We start from the raw sequence: 27830 nt of genomic DNA on the forward strand, positions 1-27830 counted from the left end.
CATGACTATTATATTTTTATTGTTATCATTTCTGAAACCTAAAACATGCAATTGAGAAATTTGGAGAGGTATTTTTTCTGAGATTAGCCAACGGTTTTAGCTAAAAAACGGTAGTCTTTATTTTAGCAGCTTTTATTATTAAATTTATTGGGGACCAACTTTAAGGCAGCTAGTCAAACCTTTAGTAACAACTTAAATATTATGGATTGCAGTGCGTAGTATTGCACAAGCACGGTGATGCAGGTCTGGGCCCCTTTCTGCTTTTTAAAGATTTTCCTTAAATTTATGGAAATTGTTAAATTTACGGAGATTTAAGAAAAATCTACGGTTAAAATAATGAATCTAATGATTTTGTTGGCAAAATGCTTAAGAGAATAAGAATAGTTTCAAATTTAATCCAACTGCTATTCATTCATAGGCCATTGTAAATAACGGAATCGGGGCCCTCCACTTCCACACTGTACGCGCGTGTACTGTGGTCCGCGGCAGTGTTTTATTTGCTTCATATGATAAGGGCATTTATACTATCAGGGATGTGATTTAGGAAAATGATATGAAGAACAAAAACAAAAATATTACCAGCACAAGGCGTTAGAAAGTAGTCTAGTTTGATTACATCTATGCTTTTATACGAATACCTAAAGTTCACTGATATACATGGTGTTTGATTTAAAAAACCCGTGCTTCGGGGTAGATTTTATAGTGATATTTTTATTTCCGCTCTCTTATAATTAATACTGCCCTACCTCAAATTTGCTTCTAGCTACACCCAGGCGTGCGTCCATACTGCATGCCTATTGCACCTTTGTGATCACAATGCAGTGAACGGCGTGCGTGATCCTAGCGCGACGAACCGACAATACTACATGCTGAACGTTGTTGAAACGGCGATTCAAAGTCAGGAACACATGCTACCGACAACTTCCCTGATGCGTTTTTGTATTGGAGCCGCAGTGTGTGTAAGCTTACTTACGTACCAGTTCCAACATATTGTCCCTTACGGCCAACGCTTTGTACTCCGTATATTAGTAAGTCGAATAATTTAGTAACAAAGTCTGGGCAGCGAAAGCTATCCACGCCTTTTTTTTTACAAAACTATTATATGACAACACTATTGTACTGTCCGAATTGTCATACCGACGTTTTGTCTTCGAGTCTTTATTCAATTTGTTTTCTTAATAATTATACAAATATGCCAAGACCCTCCATAATCGCGAGGTATGTAACCTCAGGGAGTATTTCCTCCGGGTGGACGCGGGGATGCACCGAGATGTGGTGGCAGTGGATAAGGGGTTCACTCCACTCTCTCTAGTAAAGAGAACTGGCACAAACCCGTCGTACTAAGCGTCAAAGACCGCAAAGATGTATGGCAAAGCAAGGAGCTACACGGACGCTATTATCGGACCCTTCACGGGGCCGATGTAGATTTCTTAGCGTCCGTGGCCTGGCTACGCTTCGGTGATCTCTTTGGAGAAACCGAAGGGTTTGTATGTGCAATTATGGATGAAGTTATCATGTCGAATAACTACCGAAAATATATAATTAAGGATAGTACAGTTGACATCTGTCGGGCATGTCACTGTCCCGGTGAATCCTTGAGACATATAGTTTCGGGATGTTCTCGTCTTGCTAACGGTGAATACCTGCACAGACATAACCAAGTGGCCAGGATTATCCATCAGAAGCTTGCTCTGAAATACAAACTTGTGGAATCTGAGGTGCCGTACTATAAGTATGTGCCCGACCCAGTTCTCGAAAGTGGTCATATCACACTGTACTGGGATCGATCTATCATCACTGACAGGACTATTGTTGCCAATAAGCCTGATATAGTGGTGATCGATCGATCAGAGCGTCGGACAATGATTGTTGATATCACCATCCCCCATGACGAGAACCTCGTGAAAGCAGAAAAAGAAAAACAATTGAAATATTTGGATTTAGCTCACGAGGCTTTGTCGACTTATGGGAGGTGGACTCGGCAATCATTGTCCTGATAGTCGTAAGTGCTAATGGCTTAATAGCCAAGAGCCTCGATCAACATCTTCGGAGGCTCTCGTTGGGCGTCTGGGTCAAGGGTTTCATTCAGAAAGCGGTACTTCTGGACACGGTGCGCATCGTGAGGAGGTTCCTCTCTCTGGAGCCCTGACCACCGGCAGCTTGGGCCCTGTTCCCGTTGCCGGTTGGACACTATTTTTTATATTTTTAAATATATGTTGTTTTTTTTTATATACCTATATTTAAAAATGTAATTTATATGTTATTTAATTTAAATAAAGGATACAAATAATGCCTCAAACGATGAAAAGTAGTTTATTATAATTAACAACTGCAAAGGCTTATAAAGTCATTTAAATTAGACATACTCTCAAAACTAAAATTTAAGTGGAGTACTTTACTTTTATTTTATTTAAAGGAAACCACATTTGTTGTTGAATAAAATAAGTGAATATACTCATAAATGCCGTTTTATTACGTGACCCATACAAAACAGTAACAGTTGCATGAAATCATGACTAAAGTTTTTTGTTTACCCTAATAGGAAAGGGCTACGCTGATAAAACACCTTTTACCTCCAAAATCGACTGGTTAAATATTAGTCAACATCAACTCAGTATTTTGTTTTATAGCCATGGTTGCTCGCTGCAGACTTCAAATTTGCCGCAATTTTTTTTGGACATTTTTGCTGTGCCCAACAGGGTCCATAATGGTTCTGTATTATTAGATTTTAAGACCTTAATGTACATTATGGAACGCAATAAATAATTGAGTATTGAGTATCTTTCGCTGGCCAGACTCAGATTTGTAATATTTCTCGTTTAGATTTTCTGAGTTCGATTAACATACTCTATGATTTTGTCGTCTATGGAATACTCTTTACTCTTGACCAAATGACAAATTGACATGCAAATGTAGTCACTAGTCGATGACAGGCAAAACGTCAGAGGAGGACTCGGATAACAAAATTTGGAAAATAATTTTGTGAAAAATGAGCAATACTTTCCTTTTCAAAGCATATGTGCATAACTAAAACTACCTAACTTTCTTCTAAAAGTGTCCTAAAAGTTTATAATCAAGTAGAAAGGACTTTATACACTTGAAAATATGGCTAGATTAGGCAAAACAGCTCAGGAATTCATCCAGGATTCATTTTCTCCAATTGTCGCAGTTTTGTGCAGCCCTAAAGTAGAGAATGTGGTTTCTAAGAATAACCTTTCGTTTACTGAATTGTTGCAGCCATTCACATCTATGGACTGGGAAGGTATATAAGTAAAAGTGTTTTAAACATCACTTTACTTTTATTCAGAAACCAAAAACTAAAAATTACATTTTACAAAAAGGGTATTCGTTAATATTGAAATAATCAATGTTTTAAGGTCAATTTCGAGACCCCAGTGGAAATCAATGTACAATAAAAAATTGGAGACTGATCATAAGAGATGTTAATTGGAAGCCTCTACAACCAACAGAAGCAAGAAGACAATTAAACAATGCTGTATTACACAACTACCATGAAAAAACTGTGTCTCTTGAAATAGGTACTATTCAAATTTTTCACATTAATAATTCCCTTTATTTCATTAATCTTATAAATTTTGATGAGAAATGAAATTTTTCTTATTAGGGAAGGGTGGTTTGAAAGACAAAACATGTTTTCCAAACTCAATAAACAACAACAAAAAGGTGTAAAAAAACAGTTTTTTACCATGTGATGTCCACAGTATGATATCAATGAATAATAATATATTTTGTGAATGTTTTCAGATAAACGAAAATTTGATGTTCCCCAGTCTACTCAGTGGTTTGATGGCTGGAGGGAGACATACTTAGAAGTTCAATTTCCTTCTGATCATGAATTCACAAAACATTTTGTATCTTGTATAATTGTAGGCACTACTTTAGATGATAATGTTGTAGACAGCTTTAATTGTTTGAATCAACAATATGCCCAGTTACAAAATGTTACACCACCTAAACTTCCTAAATGGTTTAATAGTAGTGTTCTGAAATCTTATCTCCTACTGCATGATGTTTCTGCAGTACCTAAAGAAAAGTAAGTTAACATAATTTTCAATCTGCCAATATTTAATAATTAACAAAAAAAATGTTATTGACTGTTTTTCTCTTGCTATACTTACAGAGCAGATGCAGCATTTGACTTACTAAAGCAGACTTTTGGAGCAACAAACTGTTTCATGTTGGCAATAAATTCAAAAAGCACTGTTGATCAGAATGTTTCAACTGACTTGTGGGCACAGTTTGTTAAAAGAACCTCACAGCCTAATGTAAGAATCCTGAAACCTTGAATCTTTTCTTTTTCCCTTTAACCTTCAACCTTTAATCGGGATTTTGTTATGGCTGTGTTTAAATTAATAGTTTTTACTGTATTCCCAGAATGAGATGTCTACATCACTAACTACCTTGCCTACTACACCAGCTGAACAACAAGCAGCCTTCGCATCAGCCAACACAAATGTATCAGGTAATAAAATTGATTCAAAACATTTGTTAGCAAATTCACTACATATGTTATTCAATGATTTGGATGTATTTTGTAGATGAGGTAAATACAACTGCAACTTCAGTGAATCCAGATGTCCATCCTCTAACAGCTCTGGAAACAGATGTTTATGATAATGCAAACAGCTTACAGGTAATGTAATAAAATGTGTGTAACAATGCAGTGTTATTACTTAGTATCCCTACTTCCCTACTAATATTATAAATTCGAAAGTAACTGTGTCTGTCTAACATCTGTTACGCTTTCACGTCTAAACCACTGAACTGATTTTAATGAAATTTGGTACAGAGATAAAGTTTAACTTGAGGAAGAACATAGGCTAGTTTTTATCCCGGACTTTTGAAGAGTTCTCTTGGAAACGCGATATAACCGACCTCGACCCGGGCGAAAAGCTATTCATATATAATCATTCTGGTACATTTCAGACTCATTCGTTTTCTGGGAGCTCTGAAAGTGTTAATGTGGCTGGAAAAGGCTTAGATTGTTCAACTGAAGTACATGGCACGGCATTAAATGGGAGCGATATTGAAGCCATCAAAACATTCTTGCATGAATATTCATCTAAGGCCTTGCTTCCATACATGGAAAAGCAAATTTCACAGTTATCTGAAATTGTAAGTAACAAAAAGAAGTATTAACATTACAATATTATTAACTCAACTTGATTTGGCATGGCGACTTATAGAAATCGGCTAACTGTGCTGTCTATTTTGCCAATCTAAAAGGCAAATAGTATGTATTTAGAGTATGAGCAGTGGCGTGGCGTGGGTCGCCGCCGCCCGGGGCGGAATCACAATTTGCCGCCCTATTGACGTCATAAAAATAATAGGTAATGTTTTTTAAATTTTATCGAATTTTTTAGACCAAAAATTTAAATTTTGGTTTTAATCATAAAAAAAGTTAAAAAAAACTAATTTTCAGCTTGGCTGAATTTTTTCGAGTAAATGTTAAAATCTACAAAGGAAAAAAAAAACCGATCAATTTTTCACGAAGTTACAGCTATTTGTTTATGAGAGCGCGCGCGGAACAACGAAATTTTACATTTAAAAAAATCATATCTCATTAACTATTGGTCAAGATACAATTTTTTTGGTTTTTTTTTCTAAATTTATTTGTTTGACTGACAAAAAATACTCAATTTTGCCGCCCTTCTGATAGTGGCGCTCGGGGCGGTCCGCCCCTCCGCCATCCCCATCGGGGGCCATCCGCATGGACTAACTAATTTACCATGGCATCTACAGGTCGCAAACAGAAAAGGTGTTAGTCGATCATTGCTGTCCGCAACGAAGCGCTGGTTTGGCACTGGAAAACCGGGAAATACTACGGGCAACAGTACCGTCATGTAAGTAGGAAAATCATGGCTTGTGCAATCAGCAGATCGACTTATATAAGGATGTTAGAACCTTGAACAAAAAATGCAAAGCTTACTGACACCTGGAATTCATGGCCTAGGCATCTGTGTGGAAGTTCATGTATGTGTACCATTTAAATAATAATGGTATAAAATGATTTAAGTGATCATATTCAATAATTTCCACCTCAACTTAAATAGAATAGACTGCTGCATGCCTTTTAGAAAAACGAATGTAGTTTCAGTAGTTTGAACTGCGTGGGTATGTTTTAAATGCATTCATTTGTTTTAGATATACCTCTGACTGTCCGGAATTGCAGTTACGTCGTTTAGGCGACCTGTGGTTTATGTGCAGACAGTGGCAACGTGCGTTTGACACTTATCATACTGCAAAGAGAGAGTTTTACGCTGACAGCGCTTGGCTGTGCTACGCGGGCGCTCTTGAGATGGCAGCAATAAGTGCATTTATGGCCGGAGATTCTAATCGGAAAACACACGGCTACATGGAGGAAAGCATTGTTACTTATCTAAATACTTGCAGGTTAGTTTTCACTGTCATAAAAAAATTGAAATACGTTTTGCACTCTAATTATGCAGCATCATAAATTATAATTTAAGAAATTATATCTTAGATCAATAAGTTTACTTCATTATTCAAATTCAAACAAAAGAGTTATAGATCTCTCTAATGATTTGCAGGATGGTTCAGTATGCTGTAAGAGCTACTCTTTTATCTGTCCTTTGCTTGAGCGGCTCGGGTATGCATGGTGAGGCAGCAAAGCAATTAATTCGTATGACATCCGAGGACAGTGATTTGCGTAGTGCTATGCTACTAGAACAAGCGGCGCTCTGCTTTTTATCCGGCCCGGCATCCAAGGGAATGTGTAGGAAATACGCCTTTCATATGGTTTTGGCGGGTCACCGTTTTTCAAAGGCAGGACAGAAAAAACATGCCTACAGATGTTACAAACAAGCTTACCAGGTATGATTTCTAGAAAGCTATACTAGTTTTTGAGCTTTGACCATTAAATAGTATTAAAATGATTATTATTGACGTCCGTCCCAATGAATGCAGGTGTACGAGAGCAGCGGCTGGCGGCTGGCCACGGACCACGTGCAGTTCGCGCTGGGGCGGCTGGCGGGCGCGCTGCGCCACACGCGCGACGCGCTGCGCTGGCTGGGCGCGCCGCTGGCGCCCGCCGCGCCGCAGCCGCCGCACCAGCAGCACGCCTTCCTGCGCGAGTACATGATGGCGCACCAGGTGCGCCCACGACCCACTTAACGCGACGCCTACCATCTCATTATTGTTACACGTTGTCTTTTTATGAAGTTAATTATTTGATGGCCATGGAAAACTACCAGTAAAGGTTAAGAAAACACTGGCTAGTATTGCAGTATATAGTTGAAGTTAATATTATCTCAACATAAACGCCGAGTCGACTCCCATTCTCAGAGTGGACTTCTGTGGAATGGTGATCACTGCACATCATATCTTCTGTTATAGTATTATGTTTCGTAAACAGCAATGGATAGAAAGTTCGGAGGAACCGCGGGATCAGCTGGAGCAGCTGCCACTGCCGCTGGTGGTGGAGCGCGACACGAGCGTGGTGTGCGTGGGACCGGCGCCGCTGGCCGCGCCGCGCCGCCGCGCTGCCAGCTCGCTGGCGCTGGGCGGCGAGCTGGCAACGCCGCAGCCCGCGCCCGCCGCCTGGCGCCTGCTGGAGGAGATGCTGCTGCAGGTGGCGCAGGGCGCCGTGCCCATGATATTCAAGCCCACCGTGGACCTCTACACCGACGCTACTGACAGCGAGCCGCTCGTGCCACAAGGAGGTTCGTGCGCTCAGTTGTTAAACACCACGATAATAATCGCACAATGCTTTTTATTTAACTGGCGAGTGTAAAATAAATTTATATCGTGCCCAAATTATTAATATTTAGCTGACCGCTATCGGATATAAGTAAAAGGCCAAAAAAATAAAAACACTTAATACAAATTTACTCATTACAGAACCAATACAAATCTCGATTACGTTGTGGAACCCATTGAAGATTTCATTAATTTTAAAAGACGTTGAACTCTTATGGCGCTTCGTTCATACGTCTGACAACGCCTCTACTACCGGCGAAGAAGTTTTAAGCAATGAACAGTCGGTCGCCGCCGGACTGGTTTTAGAAAGCAATATTATATACAGCCAGAAAATAAAATCAGTTCTTCTGGAAGGCGCATGCAAGAAGATACTCATTTTTACACTGACACCTCTGAGAGTCGGTCGACTTAATATTCATGGAGTGGCTTACAAGTGAGTATCATAAACTTAAAAGTATTTTTGAGAGCTTTTTACGTAATGTGAACCTGGAAAATAATATAATGTTAATCTTAATTAAATAGCTTAGTATTCTACCATTCCTTATCGCATTTGAACCATTTAATTCGATAAAATAGATGAAAACTTAATCTCTAGGCTAATCAATGCTGGAGAAGGCGGTACTGAAAACGGGAACAGCATAATGATATCAGGGAAAGTTAACCTAACTCCTAGTGGAAAAACACCTGACAAACGCCTACAAATTACTGTGATTCCAGAAGCTCCATGTTTACAGGTAACTACCTAAAAAATATTCTTTGTAATCATATCTATTCTAAGTATTCTAAATTCAAAAGATATCTAGATTAATATGTCTATCATGTATTTTGCCCGTCGGAAATCTAAAATGAGAAATTCACAATTAACTTAGTCCAATTAATCTGAATATTTTTTTGTAATTTTTAGATGACATTTTCGGAAACAAGTCCGGATATTATAAGTGGAGAAATGAGAACCATTGACGTGGAATTTACTAATGTGGGTCCCGTTGATATGCATAATCTTTATATAGCTGTTTCTCACCCTGACTGTGTCAACCTAGTTACCTCCGATGACGAAGACGATTTCAAAGCGCTTTACGATGAGAAATACCAAACACCGCCTTCTCACCCAGGTAAAATATATTTCTTAAGTATTTTGGTGATCATTGATAGCGTATCTTATTTGTTTTTTGTATTGCAACCACAAGTCCAGGAAAAAAGGACAATAAATGGTAAGTTTGCAAAAAAAATATATCTTATAATAAATTTGCTATCCGAGATTTTCTTGAAATTGTTTTCATAAAAATATGAGTTGATCCCCATTGCCCTTGGCAAATGTAGGCATAGTTTTTGAGTATTCTTCTGCACTAGTGTAAGTAAGAAACCGATTTCATTTGCTAAATTTCAAAGTGATTTAGTCAACGTTGATAGCCTGTTGCCTGTTTGACTTCCTGAATTATGCGTGTAAATTATTGTTTTTCTTAAAAAACTGTGGATCTGTGAAAACATCGTCAGGAAACAGGCAGCACACCGACCGGCAAATATTTGGCAGGCAGGCGGGCTAAAATTCTAAAGGACAAAATTTCCCAAAAAATATCAATGGGATGTATTCTTAGGAGAGTCAATTTTTTGTTTATTTTGCTAAATAAACTAAGAAATTAAACTTTTTCACAACTTAATATTACCGTAGCCGATTTCAATAACTACTTGATGAGTCGTAACCTATTCCCTAAGTAAAGGTTTGACAGACAGATAAACATGGGGTAAACAAAGTGGTTCCTTCTTGTGGTTAATTTTGCAGTTTAAGCAAACAAAGCCAAATTGTAACCTTTTCCATAGACCTTAAATAATTTTTGTACCTGACAGACGAGCGCGCGGCGCGGGCGGCGGCGTGGCGCGCGCGCGCGGCGCGACACGTGCGCGCGGCGGCCGCCTGCCTCCCGCGCGGCGCCGCGCAGCGCGCGCGCCTGCAGCTGCGCCCGCGCGCGCCCGCCCGCGACCTGCTGCTGCTGGCCTACTACCACACGGGGCTGCGCGAGCGCCCCTACCGCTTGTTGCGACATGTCTTCCGCTTCCGCGTCAGCGTGAGTACGCAGTACCCGCTCGCTGGTCACGTGACCCCGTCGCTCGGTATTGTAAACATGTCGTAAACTTATCTATTATTACAGGAAGCCGTCGAACTGGCGGTCACGCCACGTCGCAGTTTGCGGCGAGTCGACGGAGATGTGGTGGAGAATATGAGTCTTGCGGTAGAAGTAAAAAACATTTTTGGCGAAAAAGGCGAAGACGCGCGTTTGGAAGTCCTAGAAGCGTCATTGCTTAGTCGCCAGTGGAGTTTGACTGGTTTCGTTGCGGTGGATAACGCAGCACAGCCGCTTACTGCACGAGAAAAACTGCACTTTGTTCTCCGAGCCCGACGAATTATAACCGCTCCTCCTGAGGGTCAAGTTCAATATACAAGTGTTAAAATTGCCGACGGCCACCCGGATGCCATTGCCGATGTTAATTCTCCACCTTATTCTAAATTCGTATTGGATAGTCAGAATTCTGTAATAGATGTTCCTGAATCTTCTACCACAAACTATGAGATTTCAAGCAATAGAACAGGATTAATACAATCTATGTTCGTTCTTCGTTGGAAAGTCCATGAAGATACTAAAGGAAAAAGTGCAGTCGGGCAACATTGTCTATGGTTGGATTGTTTTACCAAAGCCATATCCCGTGAGAGGGAATTCCTTCCTGGTGAAGCTATTCCCATACACATAGATGAGTACGATAAAAAGCCGGAATTACGTGACATTAACACCAAAAGTAAAAAGGACAATGTCGTTATATTTGGATTAGAGCATTCTAATTATATTAACCATAATTTTAATGATATGAAACTTTGTCTTGTTCCGATCACACTGAATATAGTCAACTGCTATGGGGTTCCTGTTAAAGTGTTTATAGACATGACTAAACAGAAAAATCGGTAATTACATAAATTTAATCATTATAATTTTGTGATATGTAATAACACTAATTTTTAATGTTATCTGAAATTACATATTTGAATCCAAAGTCATAAAGTATTACGGTTGTGGAAGTGTGGCAGCGCAACATACACTGTAGAGCGACATCCCTCTCTCAAACCCGCAATAATATTACTTCAAGACGTGGACGACTTCTAAGACCTTTGATCCCAACACAGCTTGGGAGAGGGCTAAATAATAACTGAATCATTAAACTTCACAAATTTACGTACTACAACGTCTTTTCTTGTTCTTTCAGAGAATTATCTGCGGAACTGGGTTGGGCCGGTGCTCTTAGTTCTGGATCGGACGTAGAAGCCAAGGAGTTAGGCGTCAGCGTCAATTTAGACAAGTTTGAGTCTAAACGAGTTCAAGTTCGTGGCGTCTGCGCCGCGCCAGGAACGTATCTCGTTGGTTCTGCGTTCTCGGTTTCTACTATAGCTAATGATATAAATCTCAATGTCTCTAATGTATCAAACAATACCTCGCTACTCATAGTAGAGCAAGCGGCTTAGCCTTTGTTCTACTCTTCAAGGTATCTGAACACTCGTAGTTCATGTAATGAAGATATAATAAATTCTGGGAGATTGTATTTATGTAATATATAATGTTCAATTTTATATTTTTTTGTGATAATTTTGACTTCATGGAACCTGCTTAATACTTATGCTTACAAAAATTAAAAGAAATACCTAAGACTATAAAACAAATAGCTATTATAATATCTACATATTATAAATTTGAGTCTTAAAAGCTAGAGACGGTTTTCGGAAAGATTTTTTGGGCCGGCACTAAGTATGTTGTTTCATTGTGATAAAATCTTGCTGGCTTCCGAAAGCACGACATTTGCATATGTATGTACCACGAATATTAAATTAATGTATATATATGATAAAACTTATTTTAGCAGTTCGATCATATGATCAACAATGACTCTCCTATAATATGTGTGTTAAATGGTAATTGGTAATTAGTACATTTGCCAGAACTCAACTACAATAGTCACAGCCGCGTAGCTGCCATTTCTATAGGCGTAGTCGCCGTATAAAAATGTATAATGTATATCATATATAAAAATGTACGCATTAAAAATATATATGTTTGTATGAAAATGTATATTTAAAAAATGACGCTTTAGCATAATTTTAATTGTTTATGAAATAGGGAGTGAGCATTTACATTTACGGACCCGTATTTCTGTTTATTTCGAAATGGCAGAATTTGCAGTATATTAAATGTGCACCTAATGTCTACTTATTGTTAAAATTATAGATATAGAAAATACATGCATTTTTATTTGATACACCGACATATGTTCCCACTAGAGGTTTTATTAGTTTCTTGATATAACATTTGAAATCGAGTAAGTTTTATTGTCAACGTATTTCAATAACTTAACAATATTTTATAGTTTTATGAACGACTGTGCTAACATGGTAACGGTGTTCATAAATCATTAAATTGAACATGGTGGTATTTTCTTCTTCAGCTAAAGAGAGTTGTATTTATTTCCTATTATGTGGTGAGTTTTCTTCATAATTTTTTGCAGTTTATATAAATATGTAGATAAACCACTGATAAACCGAGAACTCTTGCTCCTCTTTCCATTGCCGTCTTTCCAGGGCAAGTGTATCATCATCATGTGCCATCTACGCCTGGTTATACAAGTGATCCTCTGCTGTGGTTTTGAGGAATCCAAGCCGATGTTATATTTTTAGTTTTTTCGTGAGGAAAATTTATACTTTATTAAACTTACTCACACGACTCATTGGGATTGCCGGACAAGTGTCGGAGCGAAATTGAGGGGAGAAAGCGACATCGACTCGCGAGCCTGCCGCGCGCGTCATCCCATGATTAAGTACTCCAGTTGGATATTTTAATTGGCGAAAATGTCATTCGGCAGATATGGCCAGTCATGTCCTACTTCAACTTTGCAGCTTTTCTTCCCAGATCTCAGAACTCCTCCAAAACGGTTCGGCCGCTTCTGATGAAACTTTGTGTACATATTAGGTACCCTAGCTACCTGAGAATCTCTGAGAATCTAATGTTATATAGTTTGTTTTTATTCCCTAAAACTCAATTGTATGGCTAAACAATTTCAACGGGGACGACTAGTATCCTATAGCAATCCTAAATAAATAATCGAGCTATCTAACAAATAATTTATAAAATGGCGTCGGTAGGTAGTACCTGAGTAGCTAAGTACCAGTAGGTAGTACGCGTTTAAACAATCCAGTTTTATAATATTACTAGCTTCTCGCCCGCGTCGAGGTCGGTTATATCGCGTTTCCAAGAGAACTCTTCAAAAGTCTGGGATAAAAACTATCCTATATTTTTTCTCAAGGTCAACTCTATATCTGTACCAAATTTCATTAAAATCAGTTCAGTGGTTTAGACGTGAAAGCGTAACAGACAGACTTACTTTCGCATTTATAATATTAGTAGGAAAGTAGGGACTATAGATCCATAATATGATATGCGACAGTATCTGTCTGTCTCGCTTTGTATGTGAGCCGATTGCTCTCTGGTTTTGGCAATGCGGGACTCAATGAAATTTTGTACAAAAATAGTCTAATCTGAGAAAGACAGGCTACTAACTGCACAAAATGGTTGTAAGGTGGGTAACTGGGGGTCAAACTTTAAATGAAGCTTTTTTTTTAATGGATCCTAAAACGAGGCTTTGAGATTTGACTTAAATATTGTTTCTGTACATTGTAAAATGTAGTCCAGGCGGACGGTGTCGCGGGCAAGCAGGTTTTAAATAAAATATACTAATTTGAAATTAAATTATATTTATTTAGGAAAAGGGTTTTATTTCAGTATTTATTTCATTCCTAAATATATTTTCTTATGACACTGGATTCATAATCGCATATATTATATTTTTTTGTGAATGACCCCCGCAAAAAATATTTTGGTCTTTTCTGCTCGGGAGGTTTCATGAACATTTAAATCTCACGCATAAAATGTCACTCAACGTATCAAGAATATGCGTCTTACACATTTTTTTTTGTACCATGCTGGGTTAGAACCTGCTACAAATCACACACAATCACACAATATCGGCGTTGTGATCTGCAGCTACACTGGTCAAGCAGGTACAGCACTAAGATAATGAAAATAAGTGTGTACCCTTCCTAAGGCATAAAAATCTGCTGCGAAAACAAACAAAAGAATTACATATCCTATAGATATTTACATTGTTATAGTAATAGCTTGTAGTATATTTTGTGAGAAAATTTACTACTTCCGGTAACGCTGTATTGACTAACAGAAGGAGGCCCTTAGCGAAAACTGTAATGCTGCAGCTGCCGTAATTCAAATACCTATAAAATTCAATTTACTGGATTTTTATTTAGTCATTGTAATCCGTTGTTGCTGTAGAAATGTGTTGACTTTGCAAATTCTAGAATTTGGAGTATACACATAATAAAATTTTAGTTTGATCGGATTGAGCTTTAGTAAACTAATTAGGTGTTTTTATCCGGTTCAAGCATCAATAGTAATGAGTTTTATCAATATCAGCTTGGCCGTGAGTGCTCGGAAAGGATGTAATATTGACTCATTACATAAAGTATAATTCCATAGACTTCTAAAAAAATGTTTCCTGTAAGTAAATAAACAATTGCGAACAACCTGATAAACAATCGAATATACCTAGATTTTTAGAAAATCAATGCTATCTATCTTTAAGCCTATAATTATAATCTTTTCTAACACTTACAATAATATATCCCGTTTTGGTTAATTAGAGGTGAAATTGAACGCACTCAAATAAACAAAGGCCAAAAACAATAATTAATTGCAATGAATAGCCAACTAATGACGTAATCAGTTATTATAATGCATGATCTTAATATAAAATGCATTATATTCAGTCCAATAAGAAATATATTTTATTTATAAACTAGTGCTTAAAAGTTTTTAGCAATGTTCGTCAAGCTATTCCAGATACTATTTTTTGGTACTATTTGTGTGTTCGCTGCGTAGCATGTTTTTTCTATAATTTTACGTATATCATTATCATTAAGTTCCATATCTACTGTGGTACGTCATCAGTTTTATTTCATTCTTGTTTATAGCATAATACTTTTACATACCTGGCGAAAATGGGCCATTAGTGACCGCTAATAAGATTGCATTATTTTGATTGGGTGTATTGTTCCATTTAAATATTTATTGATGATCCTAGTTGTTATATAATTACATTCACTGTCTCCAAAAATATTGTGACTAATTTACATTACGGCGTTTGTAATTTATAAAATGGCAACAAAAACTTAATAATAATTCTGGTAATACTGAAAGGGTAGTAATTGGTAGTAATTTAGTAAAGTAGGTAGTGGATAGGTGGGCGTCCATCTTGAAATTTTACTGGGTTTGAGCCGGTTTAGTTCTAATAAAAGTGTATTTTGTAGCTTGCAGTTCATATTAATCTTTAGTTTTCAAGAAGTTTTATGTATGCTGAAACTATTTATTGTTTAAAATAGGATTAACTGCAGTAATGTTTTAGGTATGACCGTCTGCTAAAACATTTAATCGTTTGACGAGTAATGGCGTGCGTTTTTCTCTTGAGAAGACACTTTCATATTTTATTCCATATCGTCAGATTGTATGAGTAGTAAAACATAAAGCGTGTGATTTATAATTGTGTAGATTTCATCATAATGATCGGCTAAGCTCTTGAAATTATGTTTCTTGGACAGTAATTCTTGCTGGATGTCGTTTTTAGGTTATACATCACAATACTTTAATTGAATAGTGACTTGTAATCATAACCGCCTATGATTCGATTCGTCTGGTCGAACCAATGCCTGAACACATTGCAATTATTTAGTGCATTTCTTCACAAACATGAGTGTATGAAAGTGACGTTGAAAATACTTTATTCACAGTATCGTTACTCAAGACATACGCGATTTCCGGAAAGACTATCGCTAATAAAAGCTTAAATTGGCGGAGGCATAGCACGATGGCAGTGCCGAGTAGAGCGCGGGTATATGCCGATGTCAACTCACAACGTCCTCGAGAATACTGGGACTATGAAAGCTATGTGGTGGACTGGGGTAACCAGGAAGACTACCAGTTGGTGCGGAAGCTTGGCCGCGGAAAATACAGTGAAGTATTTGAGGCAATAAATATCACAAATAATGAGAAATGTGTAGTTAAAATATTGAAGGTGAGTCATTTTATCATTAACTCTATGTAAATCATGATAATTTGTTTACATTGTAATTGTAAACTTCTAATGACCATTAAGCTAAAAAGTGGATTAAGTATTTTTTCTTAATTTATTTATCTTTTCAGCCTGTTAAAAAGAAGAAGATAAAAAGAGAAATAAAAATATTAGAAAACTTAAAAGGTGGCACAAATATAATAACTTTACAAGCTGTAGTCAAAGATCCTGTTTCTCGTACTCCAGCACTGATTTTTGAACATGTGAACAATACTGATTTTAAACAGCTGTATCAAACCCTGTCAGATTATGATATAAGGTAATAAGCTGATGATGTTATGGAATCAAGATAGGATCAACAGATTCATTGAGCACAGAATTGTAGTTATGTAATTTAAAAGTTAATTATTAACATATATTATTTCAGATATTATTTGTATGAACTGCTGAAGGCATTAGATTACTGCCACAGTATGGGCATCATGCATAGAGATGTGAAGCCTCATAATGTTATGATTGACCATGATCACAGAAAGTTGCGTCTTATTGACTGGGGGTTAGCTGAGTTCTACCACCCAGGGCAAGACTATAATGTTCGTGTTGCTTCTAGATATTTTAAGGTATGGTCATAATTTCAGCATTTCTTACTATTAGTTCTAGTTTATTCATTATATACTTTCAAAGCATCTTTTAAATAAGTTTCTGTCCTTGCATATAAATTGTGATGTATATATATGTTTATTTGTACAGGGTCCAGAGCTCTTGGTGGATTATCAAATGTATGATTATTCTTTGGACATGTGGTCATTAGGATGCATGTTAGCATCTATGATCTTTCGTAAAGAGCCATTCTTTCATGGCCATGACAATTATGATCAACTTGTGCGAATTGCTAAAGTGCTGGGCACTGAAGAGCTATTTGAATATTTGGATAAATATCATATAGAATTGGATCCACGATTTAATGATATACTTGGAAGGTATGGCTAAAATTTAACAATGTTGATGTTAACCATTTTGTAATTAATATTGTTAATCTGAATTTTAATAATATTTTTAGGCATTCTCGTAAACGATGGGAGCGGTTTGTTCATTCTGAAAATCAACATTTGGTGTCTCCTGAAGCATTAGATTTCCTAGATCGTCTTTTACGTTATGATCACTATGAGAGATATACTGCTCGTGAGGCAATGGATCACCCTTACTTCTGTAAGTATTTTTCTAATGTTATTGTTGCACCGTGTAACATTTATGGATATCTATCGAAGTTTAAGTTTTCCTTGTATTGTTATTATATCTATATTTAGATGAAAAACTAGCCTAAATATATAAAAAATAAGAGCAAGACTTTTTTTTTAAATGTCTTCAGTTTTAAGAATTCATGCCAGACAGGTGTTGATACTAGATGGCGCTAGTGTTCAAGTTATAAAGTCATCACCTTACAAAGTCAGTGGTTTTGTATGAAATAACTATTACTAAATACTATGGCTATAAGCACACAAACATTCAGTAATATCGTAATTCATTTATATAAAATTCCAAATTGGGATATGCTTTTTTTGATGTTTCAATTTAAATACATAGAATTCTCAAGTATCATTTTTTGACACACAAGGATAGATTTCATTGGTTATTGCTTTTTTTTTAAATTTCGTTTTTTCTCCTCAAGAATTTAATATTTCCCCTGGGACTGTCTTACTCCTATTAATAATCATGCATTGTGATAAAAGCCGAAAAATGGCATTAATGTTAATGCTGAGACACTTTTGTTTCAGATCCAATTGTAAAGGAGCAGGGTCGAATGGTTTCTTCCAATTCACCAACTCCCAATGCATTGCAAGGACCAATAAATGCTGCAGAGTAAATTTTGCAAAGAGATGATCTTTGCTCTTTATAATGTATTGATATGATATACCTGTACAAGATTCCGGAAGAGAAACACTGTAAAAATAACACCAAAAAGACCACTGATGGTGTAAATATATACACAGGGACAGTGATGGACACCAATTCTGTTTAACAAACACTGAAGTAATTCCAATGCTTGGTAAATAGAATAATTTGGAAAGACAATATAATTTAGTGTTTAATATTAGTAAATCTGGTTTATTCATTGTTTTAAAGTGTTTTATCTCTGGTATAAACTGCTGACATATGTTTGTGAAAGTGCTCGTGTACTCCAGCTGAGTAGGTATCTTGTGGTGGGAGGGGTTCAAATTGTCAAAGTAAATTCTGAAACATCCAATTTTTATATGAAATTCGATAATAATTAATTATTGAGATAAAGAAAAATGCATCGAGTTTCATTGCACTTGATCTTTTGCATTTATTAACCTATGGTATTGATATTGTAATTACTTGTATAATATATTGGTAACACCTGCATACCATTTGCAAATACTGGTTAGCAGCTTTTCGTTGGTACTCTACTTATTAAAATTTTGTATTTATGTAATAGAAGTAAAATGTAGATATGTGTGATATAAATACAAAATTTTAAGATGATTAATTAATCGTTTTCTTTTATTACGTATTTTATAAAAGAAACCAGCTAATTCTAACATTAGTAGATATTGTCGGATTTAAACATTGTTTTCTATAGTATATTTTTAATAAGTTACGTTAGCTGTCCTCATATTATACATAGTTAAAATCAAATCGTATCTTCAATTGGAAGGTGAGCCTCGTGGAGTATAATTTATTTTTAGTGTGATAACTTCAAGTTGTTGCAACTTTTCTGAATAAACAATACTAACTTTGCCTGGAAATGTTTTGGATTATTTATGATTAAAAAAAAATCAATATCTGCACACCTTGTTTCGTTAATTTATTGTTATAGTTTTTGTAAAGTATTTCTTAGCAAGATATAAGTTTGTCACAACAGTCATTTTATTAAGAACATTCCTGCGGAAACTTACGTCGTTATTTATAACATGGCTAGTTGACTGATTACTTTTTTGTCTTTAATAGTTGGAATCTAAAGCTACCAGACATATTTTGTATCCAAAAAAGCAGCAAACTTATGGCTACTAAATATGTGTTTTAAAATTAACTTGTTATCTTTGTACCAAGTTTTAAATCATACAGTACTACCTAAATTTTGTTTGGCTGCTTAAATTATATTTTCAATTTAACCAGTTCACAAGTGATAAAAATAAGCCATTTGTTGGTATTTAATACAGCTTTGTTTGAAAGACATCATCTTCAATAAATAATGGCGTATATGAATTTCAGACCCAGTATGTATATTTAGTTCATTTATGCAATTGATAAGTGTAATGAGAGCAGTTTTGAAAACATGTATTATAGGAATTAGCATTAATATTAAAATGTGTTAAAAAATAATTGTAGTATGATATTGAAACAATGTAGCCTTTATTAAGCCTACTTCTTACGATTAATCTGAATCAGTTACGAATGTTTAGAAAAACAACCCATTTTAGTATTACTACTGTAAGTGAAATAAGTAATGAAAATAAAAAGCAGACTAAGAAAGATATGGAAGAAAAATACATAGGGCTAAATTAGTTACTATAAAACCGGCCAATTACGATTCGTATTCGTGCACTTCTTGCCATTTATTTAAAAACAGCCATTAAAAAAAAACGTACATTGCAGCCCGTTAAAGTATTTATTTTAGTCTGCTATTTAGTATTCGTTGTCAATGCGGCAACAGAGGAAATCTAGCGTGACAGAGGTGCTTTAATAATAGGGTCCTATTTTAACCTCGGATACGGAACCCCAAAAAGGGCTCTAGATAAACTGCACTAAAAAGTGAAAAATTAATATGACAATTGATCTAATGGAATACCTACAATTATAAGCGCTAGAAATACCTTGACGTATAAAAAATTGAGAGAGGCTGGAGAAACAGGTTAACCTCCAGCACCTAGAAGGTAAAGTGGGAAAAGAAAAAATATTATATTTCTGTAAACGTGACCTTTCTCTTTCCTAGGGTAATTTAATTACAGGAAGAGTTATGAAGTAACACATTTAAAAAATAAGACCAAGTTAATTTCGTCCTTTCCCGCAATCTGATTTTGTGATTTGACGAATTTAGTGTTGTTTTTGCTGTTCTTGCTGGTTGCTGTTATTGAATACAAAATAGCATCAAAAATATAAATGTGAAATGAGAGAAAAGTTCAATATATAATAATACAAGGCATCTTGAATTCACTTGACAAATGAAGTGAGACCTAAATGTGTGCAAAGATTAACAGTCAGTCCTGAAATTTATTTTTAATCAGGTAAAAAATATATTTTTCCTCTAACTCAATATAAACTAAATGTATTTTAACTAAAGGCCTGACTTCGCTTGTTCTCTTATAACTTGGCACCCATTTTGATCTCCCTTATGTCCTTAAAGCGAAAGCTCAAGAAATAACATAATATTGAAGTTGGCTCTTCTTTTACATTTACGTTTTTTATATATTTTAATGAACTATTAGTTAGCGCCCATCATTTTATGACAAAATTAATACCAAACTAGTCTAATTGTCTCATTTTCTTGTACTCTGAAAATTTTCATTCAGTATCCGGACTTTTGGACACGTTTTCTGTGTTTCACCCACAACATTAGATGGACATGCTGTAAACCCCTAGTGAGGATTCCGATGCGCCGCGCTGTAGTCACACGCCATCTATTGTTTGTTGTATATTACTATCTTAAACAAAAACTATGGAATAAGAGGTTTCCGTCGAGAGAGATTGGAATAACTCGGTTAAGGTAAGTGTAGTTCTAGCGTGTCATTGAGTCAGTGGGTAACCTTAAGGGCGGACTGAAGGATTTAGGCTGTAGGCTTAGGGGTTTTACGATAGTAAGATAAGGCATAGAAAAGAATTTAAAGTTGGAAAAGGAAATGTTCCTCTAGACGGGAACTAAACGAATGGGAAATCGTTTGACACGTTTGTGTAGAATAGTTTTTAGTTGAGAGATTCAAAATCTTAACGCGCTACCGCGTGTAATTTTTAGGAGTGTCATATGACTAAAAACATCCGCTTCGTATGGACACTGGATAACTTCGGTGCTTTAAATCATAATAATATATAGGTAGTTAATTTCTGTCATAAAGGCAGTGTTACAGTAAAGCATGAAGAAAAGTTATACACGCATTGAAAGGCATAACATGTAATTGTTGTAAAATAATGGAAACAAACAGGGTAATGCTCCTATTTCACTTGAAATTTGAGTGAGTTTGATTGAATGAGGTTCGGAGATCGGCAACATGCATTAGGCCGCACCTTTACGAACTTCATTAGCTAAAAATTAATAAAAAATGTTTGCTATAAATGTTGGCAATTAATTTTATTTATAAATAGGTAGGTACATAGTTGAGGTAATCAAAATAATAATTAACCAATGTGGAGCAATTCTGGCTTACTCATTTCAGAGTGATTTCTACTACACCCGTAACATAGATGTTTATATATTAATGGAAACATATTTTGAGTGTCGTTTTCGAGCATACTTAGAAGTTCCGAATTCTTTTCTAAATCTTGTTTAAAGTGCCTGTTTCCAAACGAAACTGTTTTTGATATGTTAGTGGCTTCAAGAGCTGATAGTTTCATGTTCTTCTTGTTTAAATCACTCTAAAAAAAAAGCATATAAACGAATGAGATTCTTGTGACTGCAAAATTGTCACGAAACAGACATAACACATCAAAAATAATTATGTCCATTATTACTAATAACACATCAAAATTAGATCAGCAAGGCTGATTTCAAATCTACAATTTTTTTTTGCATATTTTACCTTGCAAATTCTGCATTTTCGAGATGCTTTGTCTGCATCATAATCTCCAATTTTATCAGCAGTTTTACAAACGGTTGATATGGTAGATTGAAAATTTTCTTGCAGGTCTGATACAAATGAAGCAATAGCTGACTGTAGACTGCTGCTTTTCACATTTTTTTTAAATACAGGATCCAACTTCTTTATTTTCATATAGTAATCCAATTCCTCTTTACCAATGTCTTTCATGGGCCTTAGAATTTTGACTTGATCATCTCGAATGTCACAGAAACCCTGAAAATAGAATAATTATTTCAGTGTTCAAAGTATAGTACTTTGTTATTAAATGATGGAACGGTTTACTCATGCATATTTATTGGGAATGCCTAATTAATAATTTAGTACAGAATTATGATCATCATCAATGACATTTCATAATGAAACAATATCGCAATAATTTCTCGTGACCTAAAAACTTGTAGCAGATTGTCATACTCACCACATCATTTTGAACTTGTGATCCTCGACCAATGGCGATATTACAAAGTAAGTTTATTGCCAAAGTATTTGTTGTTTCTGCAGTAAAAATAGCAGTACAGTTTAATTTCTTTGCATATTTTAAAAACAAATCACGTTTAATCTTTAATAGATAATCATTTGCTGCTGTTGCTGGCATACAATTCAGAAATTTAGTAAATTTCTTTATATCTTCTTCATTTACAGCTACAACTTGATTAGATTCAGGCAATACAGCATCATTATTCAAATAATCAGAAATATGCACAAAATAAACATTAAAATTGTACTTTTGACATTGATTTACTATTGATTCAGTTACATCTCGGGCATTATCATCTGAAAGTAAAACAAACCAACTCAAAATTAATAAATACTACTTAATTATTACACCTGTGAGGAACTTAATGAAATATACTCACCAAACAAATGTAGAAAATGTGGTATTATTCTTAGTTTTTTAGTGTTCTCTAAAGATATACCATAGTGAACTAAATCTAGTAGTACAGCAGAACTAACACCACCTGATAGACATATTAGAACATTTTCATTCGCAGATAAAACCTTATTTTTTCCTATACATGCTCGAAATTTATGATTTGTGCTAAGCAAAAAACAATTTTCACAATAATAATCTTTCTTTCTTAAAGTAACAGCCATGGGCAAATCACATTTTTTACAGATCATCATGTAAATAATTATTCAAATAAAAACTATCACAAATATATTATTATGTGCACGGTGCACATTATACTATTATAGGTTATATTTCTTTTATTTGTACGTCAAAAGTCAGTTACCATGACAGCACCTTTGAGACACTCGACCACAGATTACTAAATACCTAGTTACTTCTCAGATATTTCACTCAGTATATTCCAATACCTACTGCTACTCCGACGAATTAATAACCGCTGCATGCTAAAATGTGCCTAAATGCCCGAGCGTACTGTTGTGATTGCTTCGCACCGCGCGATCCCACAGCAATCGCAGCGTTGCCTTTTCGATAAAATTATCACAGCTTTTTGTGTTTATACATATAGGTTATTGAAAACTGTGAATATGTTCTGAGTTATATGTGGCAGTTTAAAATTGTATCGTTTCTAAAATACGTTTTTATGAAGACCTTATTTTTGAAAAATGATTACTATATAATATGCTCTGCAGAAATTAGTTAAATAAATTTAAATAAGATAAAGTTAAACAAAAGGCGTTTGTTATCATAGACATGAATGCAATGATTTCATTTTATCTTATTAATAATTGGGATTGATTGATAAGTTGATTTTAAATATTTTAGAAAAATAAACACCACAATCGCACTTTAGTATAAGAAAAAGAGATATAATTACTTACTTACTTACTACTTACTTTTTTCAGAAATTCACTGGAATTAGACCCTTTTATTTTGCTGATCACTTAATACACCTGTAAACATCATTTACACGTCAGTTGATATAGATTATAAGTAAATAGATCCCACCAAAAATAATCTGTACAAGACTAGCTAAGTCTCAATGGAGCTGTTTGTTTATCTTTAAAAAAATATGAAATTTAGTCATAGTCGTGCTAAGTGTGAGGTTCCTTACTGCGATTTCTTTATTATTTTAGTTAATGATGTGACTTGGCCGTTTAAGGGGTACAAAATTATACAAATCAGAACCCTTGGAAGGTGATTCTTTAAAAGTGAACTTATAAAACCGCCTAGGTTCTGGAAGTTAACAGGTTAGCAAGGATACAAAATATAATTGAACCGTCGGACATAAGGTGCATATTCCTCTACATTTACATTAACATGTTGAAGTGCTAGTCTCAAAGCTAGGAACGTTTTGGTATTAAAATGTCTTTACCCATGAAACAGAGCAGACTAACAAACAACACTGGAGGGTATAGCAGTACTTTCAACTAATATTCTGTTCCCCTAAGAATGTAGCTTCGTTGAACGAGTCTTGATTTCATGGCCAGCCATATTTAAAAGAGACTGCGCTTTACTCAAAGAGGCGCTCTTTCGTTTTTCTATAGAATGAATGACAAAATTGAAAGTATTCTTCGTCATTATCGTTGTTACTCGCATTGCTCCCCGTTACTTGAACTATCTCTGTCCTTTGATTTATCCACCTTGCTTCTTGTCGTAAGAATCTGCCTTTTTTTCATGCACTTTTTTACTGCATCCACTTTATTGGGACCCAATTCTGCTATTTAAAATGGTCGATGAATTAATGGAAATTGGATTACATTGTCACTATTTATTATTCTTAACATTTTTTCCACACAAGAATTGGAAATTCAGTAAGGGGCGGTACACACACGGTCAATACAATGAATTTCCAATTATTTTGTTAGCAAAATGCTTAAGAGAATGGGAATAGATTCAACTTTAATCCAATTGAAATTCATTACATCAATAAAGCAATGCTGCTAAATTGAAGCATTGCAAATTTTTCAGTAGGCATAAGATTAACGATAACGGACTTCTGCATTTTAGCGGAAGTTAAAAAAAATTTGAAAGTAAATTTAAATATCAATCCGTTAATCAAAATGGTAACTTCGTAAATTAACGATCAGCGAGTTAATATCCAGCTATGGTTCTAAATGAGATTAGATTGAGGTAAATTGAAATGGCAAAGAGGTAGATCTTAATTCATATGACGCGTCGTGATTCAAAAATGATGATTTTAAGATTCTATTGGCCCATAACAAGGGTTTTAGTTTTGCAACTCTATTCTTGCTTAATCTCATGCCAAGCAGGCGAAATTTTAACTGAAGTGAGATAATAGTATGTCCCAGGAGAATTTTGCGCCTCTGAAGGTAATGGAAATCCACCACCAAGTTAATGTTATCATTTGATAATAATCAAAATAAAATTGATCAGAATAGAAAAAAGGCACATTTATTGCTTTAACTTCATTTTGTTTTTAACAGTTTATAGGTCTTGGTTTAAACTTTGTTGAAAGCAGCAATGTCAACACTTTGAACCTGAAACAAATTGTATTCTTTAATGGTTTGGCCACCCAAGCATGTGTTTCAAAGATAAATTGTATTTTTAGAAGAAAAATATATTTATTTTTAGAAGAAATATATATATAAATTGTATTTTTGTATTCTTATTTGTGCTTCTTCATTGTATATCTATATTATAGGAACCTACAAGCAAGTATAGTATTCTAAACATTTGTTTTTTTCATCTATTTGTTTTATGTGGTTGCCTGGTTTACTAATAGAATAATAGCAAATTCAGGTACTTGTGAGTAAAACTACTTACAAAATCTTCGAATTTCTCAAGCTCTTCAGTTAGCCAATCCACAGATACTTTATCATCTTCAACAACGCAAGAGATCTGCAGCTTGTGGATTCCATAAGCCAAGGGGACAAGTTTAGCAGCACCCCACAATAGACCGTCAGTTTCAATTCCTCTGACGGCCTTCTCCATAGCTACCATATCTGTTTCATCATCCCATGGCTTCACATCCAAAATAATGTTAGATTTTGCGATGAGTACTGGTTCTGAAATATTACAATTTAAATTTATTTTTCTTGTACAACAGTAGTACAGATTGGAGTTTGGATAAGAATTCCAAAACCATACTTTTGGATTTCTTGGCGTTGTAAGCAGCTAGACGCTCCTCTCTTATTCTAGCTGCTTCTGCACTCTCTTCCTCATCATCAGAGCCAAAAAGATCTACACCATCATCATCATCATCGTCCTGCACCTTGGCTGGAGCTGCAGTTGCTGCTGGGGCTGCATTTGATGCTGGAGCCTTTAACATAAACCTAAGTTTTAAAAACTTGTTCTTATTTTTATGTTTATTTATTATGAAAGGTAAACTCACTTTAGAAGACTCAGTCTTGGCACCACCACCTGTTGATTCCAATGTCTCTACTCTGGCTTGCAGACTTATGACCAAGTTGCGCAGGTCATTGATAGCCTTTTTTAGATCACTGTTCTCTTTTTCTAATGTGTTGACTTTACTGGTGAGCTCTGTGTTAGGCACTCCTGCCAGGGTAGCTACACTGTCCATCTGAAAGTAACCATATTAAATAACTTTATCTGAATAAAAAACAATCTGTAGAAAAAATAAGAAAGCAGAAATCAAGAAACTACTTTATGGACAATTCAAATGATGTTTGAACAAAAAAATCTAAATAAACTTAAAGTTCTGCAAATAAATGTGTGAATGATATCAATAAAGGTTACTCACACATTCTAAAGAATCTTTGATATGTTGTCTAGCCTTAGCAACTTCACTGGCCAAAGAAGTGCGAGCTACTGAGAGTGGAGCTTGGACCTAAGAAGGTTTAACATGTTGAAACAACAACTTTGAAAATGTAAATCAATTAAAATATTTAGGGATGTATATTGTATATTGGAGTACTGCAGTTTACTTACCTTTGACAATGATTCGTAATAGTTTTTCTCTGCATCATTGTAGATGTTTTTGTCCAACCAAATCTTTTCGTGAATTAAGGTAGTCATTCTGAAATAGTTAATAACAACTTACTGATCTGATACCATACGAAGTCAGTAAACATACACTTTACCTATTCCTTTTCATTCAGTGAATATTTAGACAGTAAAATGTACTAATACCTACTAGGTTATGCCAATTTTAGGAAAAATCGCCGACCGATTCAAAATTACTATTTGTAATATTACGTGAAAGTTTTGTTCAAGCACATATATGACTGGATTAATATTATGACATACACATTAATATTGTACACTAAATGAAGGCGGCAGATGAAACTTTCAAATTTCGACTACATTTCTAGGTTAGAATTTCGAATATTTTTGTATGTAGTTAATAATTAATAAACTGAACAATATGAATACTTACTTTTAAGTTTCTTAAAGAAATTAATTGGAAATAAACAGAAAATGTTTCACAAAACTATTGAATTCAAGTCTGTACTTAAAACCGCACTCGTCAGTTTTTTGGTGGGCAAGGAAAGAAAGAGATATATAAACGAATAAAAGAGAGAGAGCTGTCGCTTGACGTTTATATCAGACCAATCGCAACACAGCAGATTGACCCCACGACAACGTTCATCCACGTTGACAGAAAATTTACTTTTAATTTTAGTAAGGATGTATGAAATAACAATATAGTTACTCGACAGGCGGCAATTATTTGCTTTTGGTTTTTTATTAAAAATATGATAACCTGAAATAACTATTAAAAAATAAACAAGTAAATAATGTACCTAAATATAGATTAGTTTCTTAACTTATATGAAATTTGGTGAAAAAAATGTGTATTTTCTGCGGTGTTTGACTTACGCAGCTAAAATATATCAATTTTAAGTCAAATACTGTTGCAAAACTAGAATTGTAATTGATATTTAAAGTTTTTATTTGGAACGCTAAAAACGCCATCGGCCATGAGATGACGTTATTGTTCTCGTAAATAAACTAATGTCAATGCCACAGATAATTTTCCTATCCTATGTATTTTTTAGTGTTTTGCATTATCGTACGATAAAATAATGATGATTATTACTAAACTTATTATGTAAACTAGTGGAAGTTATGGTTTTTAGTAAACAAGTTCGACAACGGTAAATGTTTGATAAATTTAATGTCATATTATTATGATTGTTTACAAGTCGTGTGAAGTCAAAGCACAGATGATCTACAGACTAATATGGATAACGACGTTTTCACATGTTGTGAAC

The 27830-nt window shown here is 35.1% G+C and overlaps 4 protein-coding genes and 1 long non-coding RNA gene across 8 annotated transcripts; 2 read left to right on the plus strand and 3 right to left on the minus strand.

Moving 5' to 3' along the window:
• Positions 1-2905: 2905 nt before the first annotated feature.
• LOC113496471 (trafficking protein particle complex subunit 8) lies at positions 2906-12017 on the plus strand. The gene is made up of 19 exons (XM_026875713.1): positions 2906-3262; positions 3378-3539; positions 3766-4054; positions 4142-4286; positions 4396-4483; positions 4560-4654; positions 4948-5136; positions 5764-5864; positions 6166-6414; positions 6573-6855; positions 6949-7134; positions 7397-7703; positions 7882-8173; positions 8336-8474; positions 8645-8852; positions 9586-9589; positions 9701-9803; positions 9888-10693; positions 10993-12017. The coding sequence occupies exons 1-19, from the start codon at positions 3106-3108 to the stop codon at positions 11246-11248; spliced, it is 4059 nt and encodes a 1352-aa protein (XP_026731514.1). The 5' UTR covers positions 2906-3105; the 3' UTR covers positions 11249-12017.
• Positions 12018-13508: 1491 nt separating this feature from the next.
• On the minus strand, positions 13509-14969 carry LOC113496316. Its single transcript, XR_003400801.1, has 2 exons — positions 14834-14969; positions 13509-14059 (listed from the first exon to the last, which is right to left on the minus strand). It is a non-coding gene; the product is annotated as an uncharacterized LOC113496316 (long non-coding RNA).
• LOC113496312 (casein kinase II subunit alpha) lies at positions 14565-19254 on the plus strand. Of its 3 annotated transcripts, none has more exons than XM_026875469.1 (7): positions 14565-14697; positions 15629-15912; positions 16041-16228; positions 16337-16529; positions 16660-16889; positions 16970-17118; positions 17685-19254. In XM_026875469.1, exons 1-7 carry the CDS (start codon positions 14664-14666, stop codon positions 17771-17773), a joined length of 1167 nt encoding a protein of 388 aa, XP_026731270.1. In that variant the 5' UTR covers positions 14565-14663; the 3' UTR covers positions 17774-19254. The 3 variants fall into 3 exon arrangements, with proteins under 3 accessions (XP_026731270.1, XP_026731272.1, XP_026731271.1); XM_026875471.1 differs by lacking the exon at positions 14565-14697 and adding an exon at positions 14723-14780; XM_026875470.1 differs by lacking the exon at positions 14565-14697 and adding an exon at positions 15073-15246.
• Positions 19255-21195: 1941 nt separating this feature from the next.
• Positions 21196-23318, minus strand: LOC113496315 (cytoplasmic tRNA 2-thiolation protein 2). The gene is made up of 5 exons (XM_026875474.1): positions 23306-23318; positions 22580-22681; positions 22141-22496; positions 21663-21935; positions 21196-21498 (listed from the first exon to the last, which is right to left on the minus strand). The coding sequence occupies exons 3-5, from the start codon at positions 22315-22317 to the stop codon at positions 21262-21264; spliced, it is 687 nt and encodes a 228-aa protein (XP_026731275.1). The 5' UTR covers positions 22318-22496; positions 22580-22681; positions 23306-23318; the 3' UTR covers positions 21196-21261.
• A 1707-nt stretch (positions 23319-25025) lies between these two features.
• LOC113496314 (elongation factor 1-delta) lies at positions 25026-27117 on the minus strand. 2 transcript variants are annotated; one of them, XM_026875472.1, is made up of 7 exons: positions 26993-27117; positions 26545-26632; positions 26357-26443; positions 25988-26176; positions 25744-25915; positions 25420-25661; positions 25026-25133 (listed from the first exon to the last, which is right to left on the minus strand). In XM_026875472.1, the coding sequence occupies exons 2-7, from the start codon at positions 26629-26631 to the stop codon at positions 25095-25097; spliced, it is 816 nt and encodes a 271-aa protein (XP_026731273.1). In that variant the 5' UTR covers position 26632; positions 26993-27117; the 3' UTR covers positions 25026-25094. The 2 variants fall into 2 exon arrangements, with proteins under 2 accessions (XP_026731273.1, XP_026731274.1); XM_026875473.1 differs by lacking the exon at positions 26357-26443 and having other exon boundaries at positions 26993-27116.
• Between the last annotated feature and the right edge of the window lie 713 nt (positions 27118-27830).

Source organism: Trichoplusia ni, chromosome 8 (assembly GCF_003590095.1).
Source record: "Trichoplusia ni isolate ovarian cell line Hi5 chromosome 8, tn1, whole genome shotgun sequence".
NCBI classification, from domain to species: Eukaryota; Metazoa; Arthropoda; class Insecta; order Lepidoptera; family Noctuidae; genus Trichoplusia; species Trichoplusia ni.

What these genes read in the sequence shown, in the direction of transcription:
- LOC113496471 (XM_026875713.1), top strand. Translation starts at nt 3,106, where the DNA reads ATGGCTAGATTAGGCAAAACAGCTCAGGAATTCATCCAGGATTCATTT. An exon ending in ATAATGCAAACAGCTTACAG is followed by an intron (nt 4,655 to 4,947) that starts GTAATGTAATAA and finishes GGTACATTTCAG; the next exon opens with ACTCATTCGTTTTCTGGGAG. An exon ending in TTTCACAGTTATCTGAAATT is followed by an intron (nt 5,137 to 5,763) that starts GTAAGTAACAAA and finishes TGGCATCTACAG; the next exon opens with GTCGCAAACAGAAAAGGTGT.
- LOC113496312 (XM_026875469.1), top strand. Translation starts at nt 14,664, where the DNA reads ATGTTCGTCAAGCTATTCCAGATACTATTTTTTG. An exon ending in GTGTAGTTAAAATATTGAAG is followed by an intron (nt 15,913 to 16,040) that starts GTGAGTCATTTT and finishes TTATCTTTTCAG; the next exon opens with CCTGTTAAAAAGAAGAAGAT. An exon ending in CTGTCAGATTATGATATAAG is followed by an intron (nt 16,229 to 16,336) that starts GTAATAAGCTGA and finishes ATATTATTTCAG; the next exon opens with ATATTATTTGTATGAACTGC.
- LOC113496315 (XM_026875474.1), bottom strand. Translation starts at nt 22,317, where the DNA reads ATGCCAGCAACAGCAGCAAATGATTATCTATTAAAGATTAAACGTGAT. An exon ending in CACAAGTTCAAAATGATGTG is followed by an intron (nt 21,936 to 22,140) that starts GTGAGTATGACA and finishes TTCTATTTTCAG; the next exon opens with GGTTTCTGTGACATTCGAGA. An exon ending in GAAAATGCAGAATTTGCAAG is followed by an intron (nt 21,499 to 21,662) that starts GTAAAATATGCA and finishes CTTTTTTTTTAG; the next exon opens with AGTGATTTAAACAAGAAGAA.
- LOC113496314 (XM_026875472.1), bottom strand. Translation starts at nt 26,631, where the DNA reads ATGACTACCTTAATTCACGAAAAGATTTGGTTGGACAAAAACATCTAC. An exon ending in CAACGCCAAGAAATCCAAAA is followed by an intron (nt 25,662 to 25,743) that starts GTATGGTTTTGG and finishes GTAATATTTCAG; the next exon opens with AACCAGTACTCATCGCAAAA. An exon ending in TTGAGAAATTCGAAGATTTT is followed by an intron (nt 25,134 to 25,419) that starts GTAAGTAGTTTT and finishes AATTTGTTTCAG; the next exon opens with GTTCAAAGTGTTGACATTGC.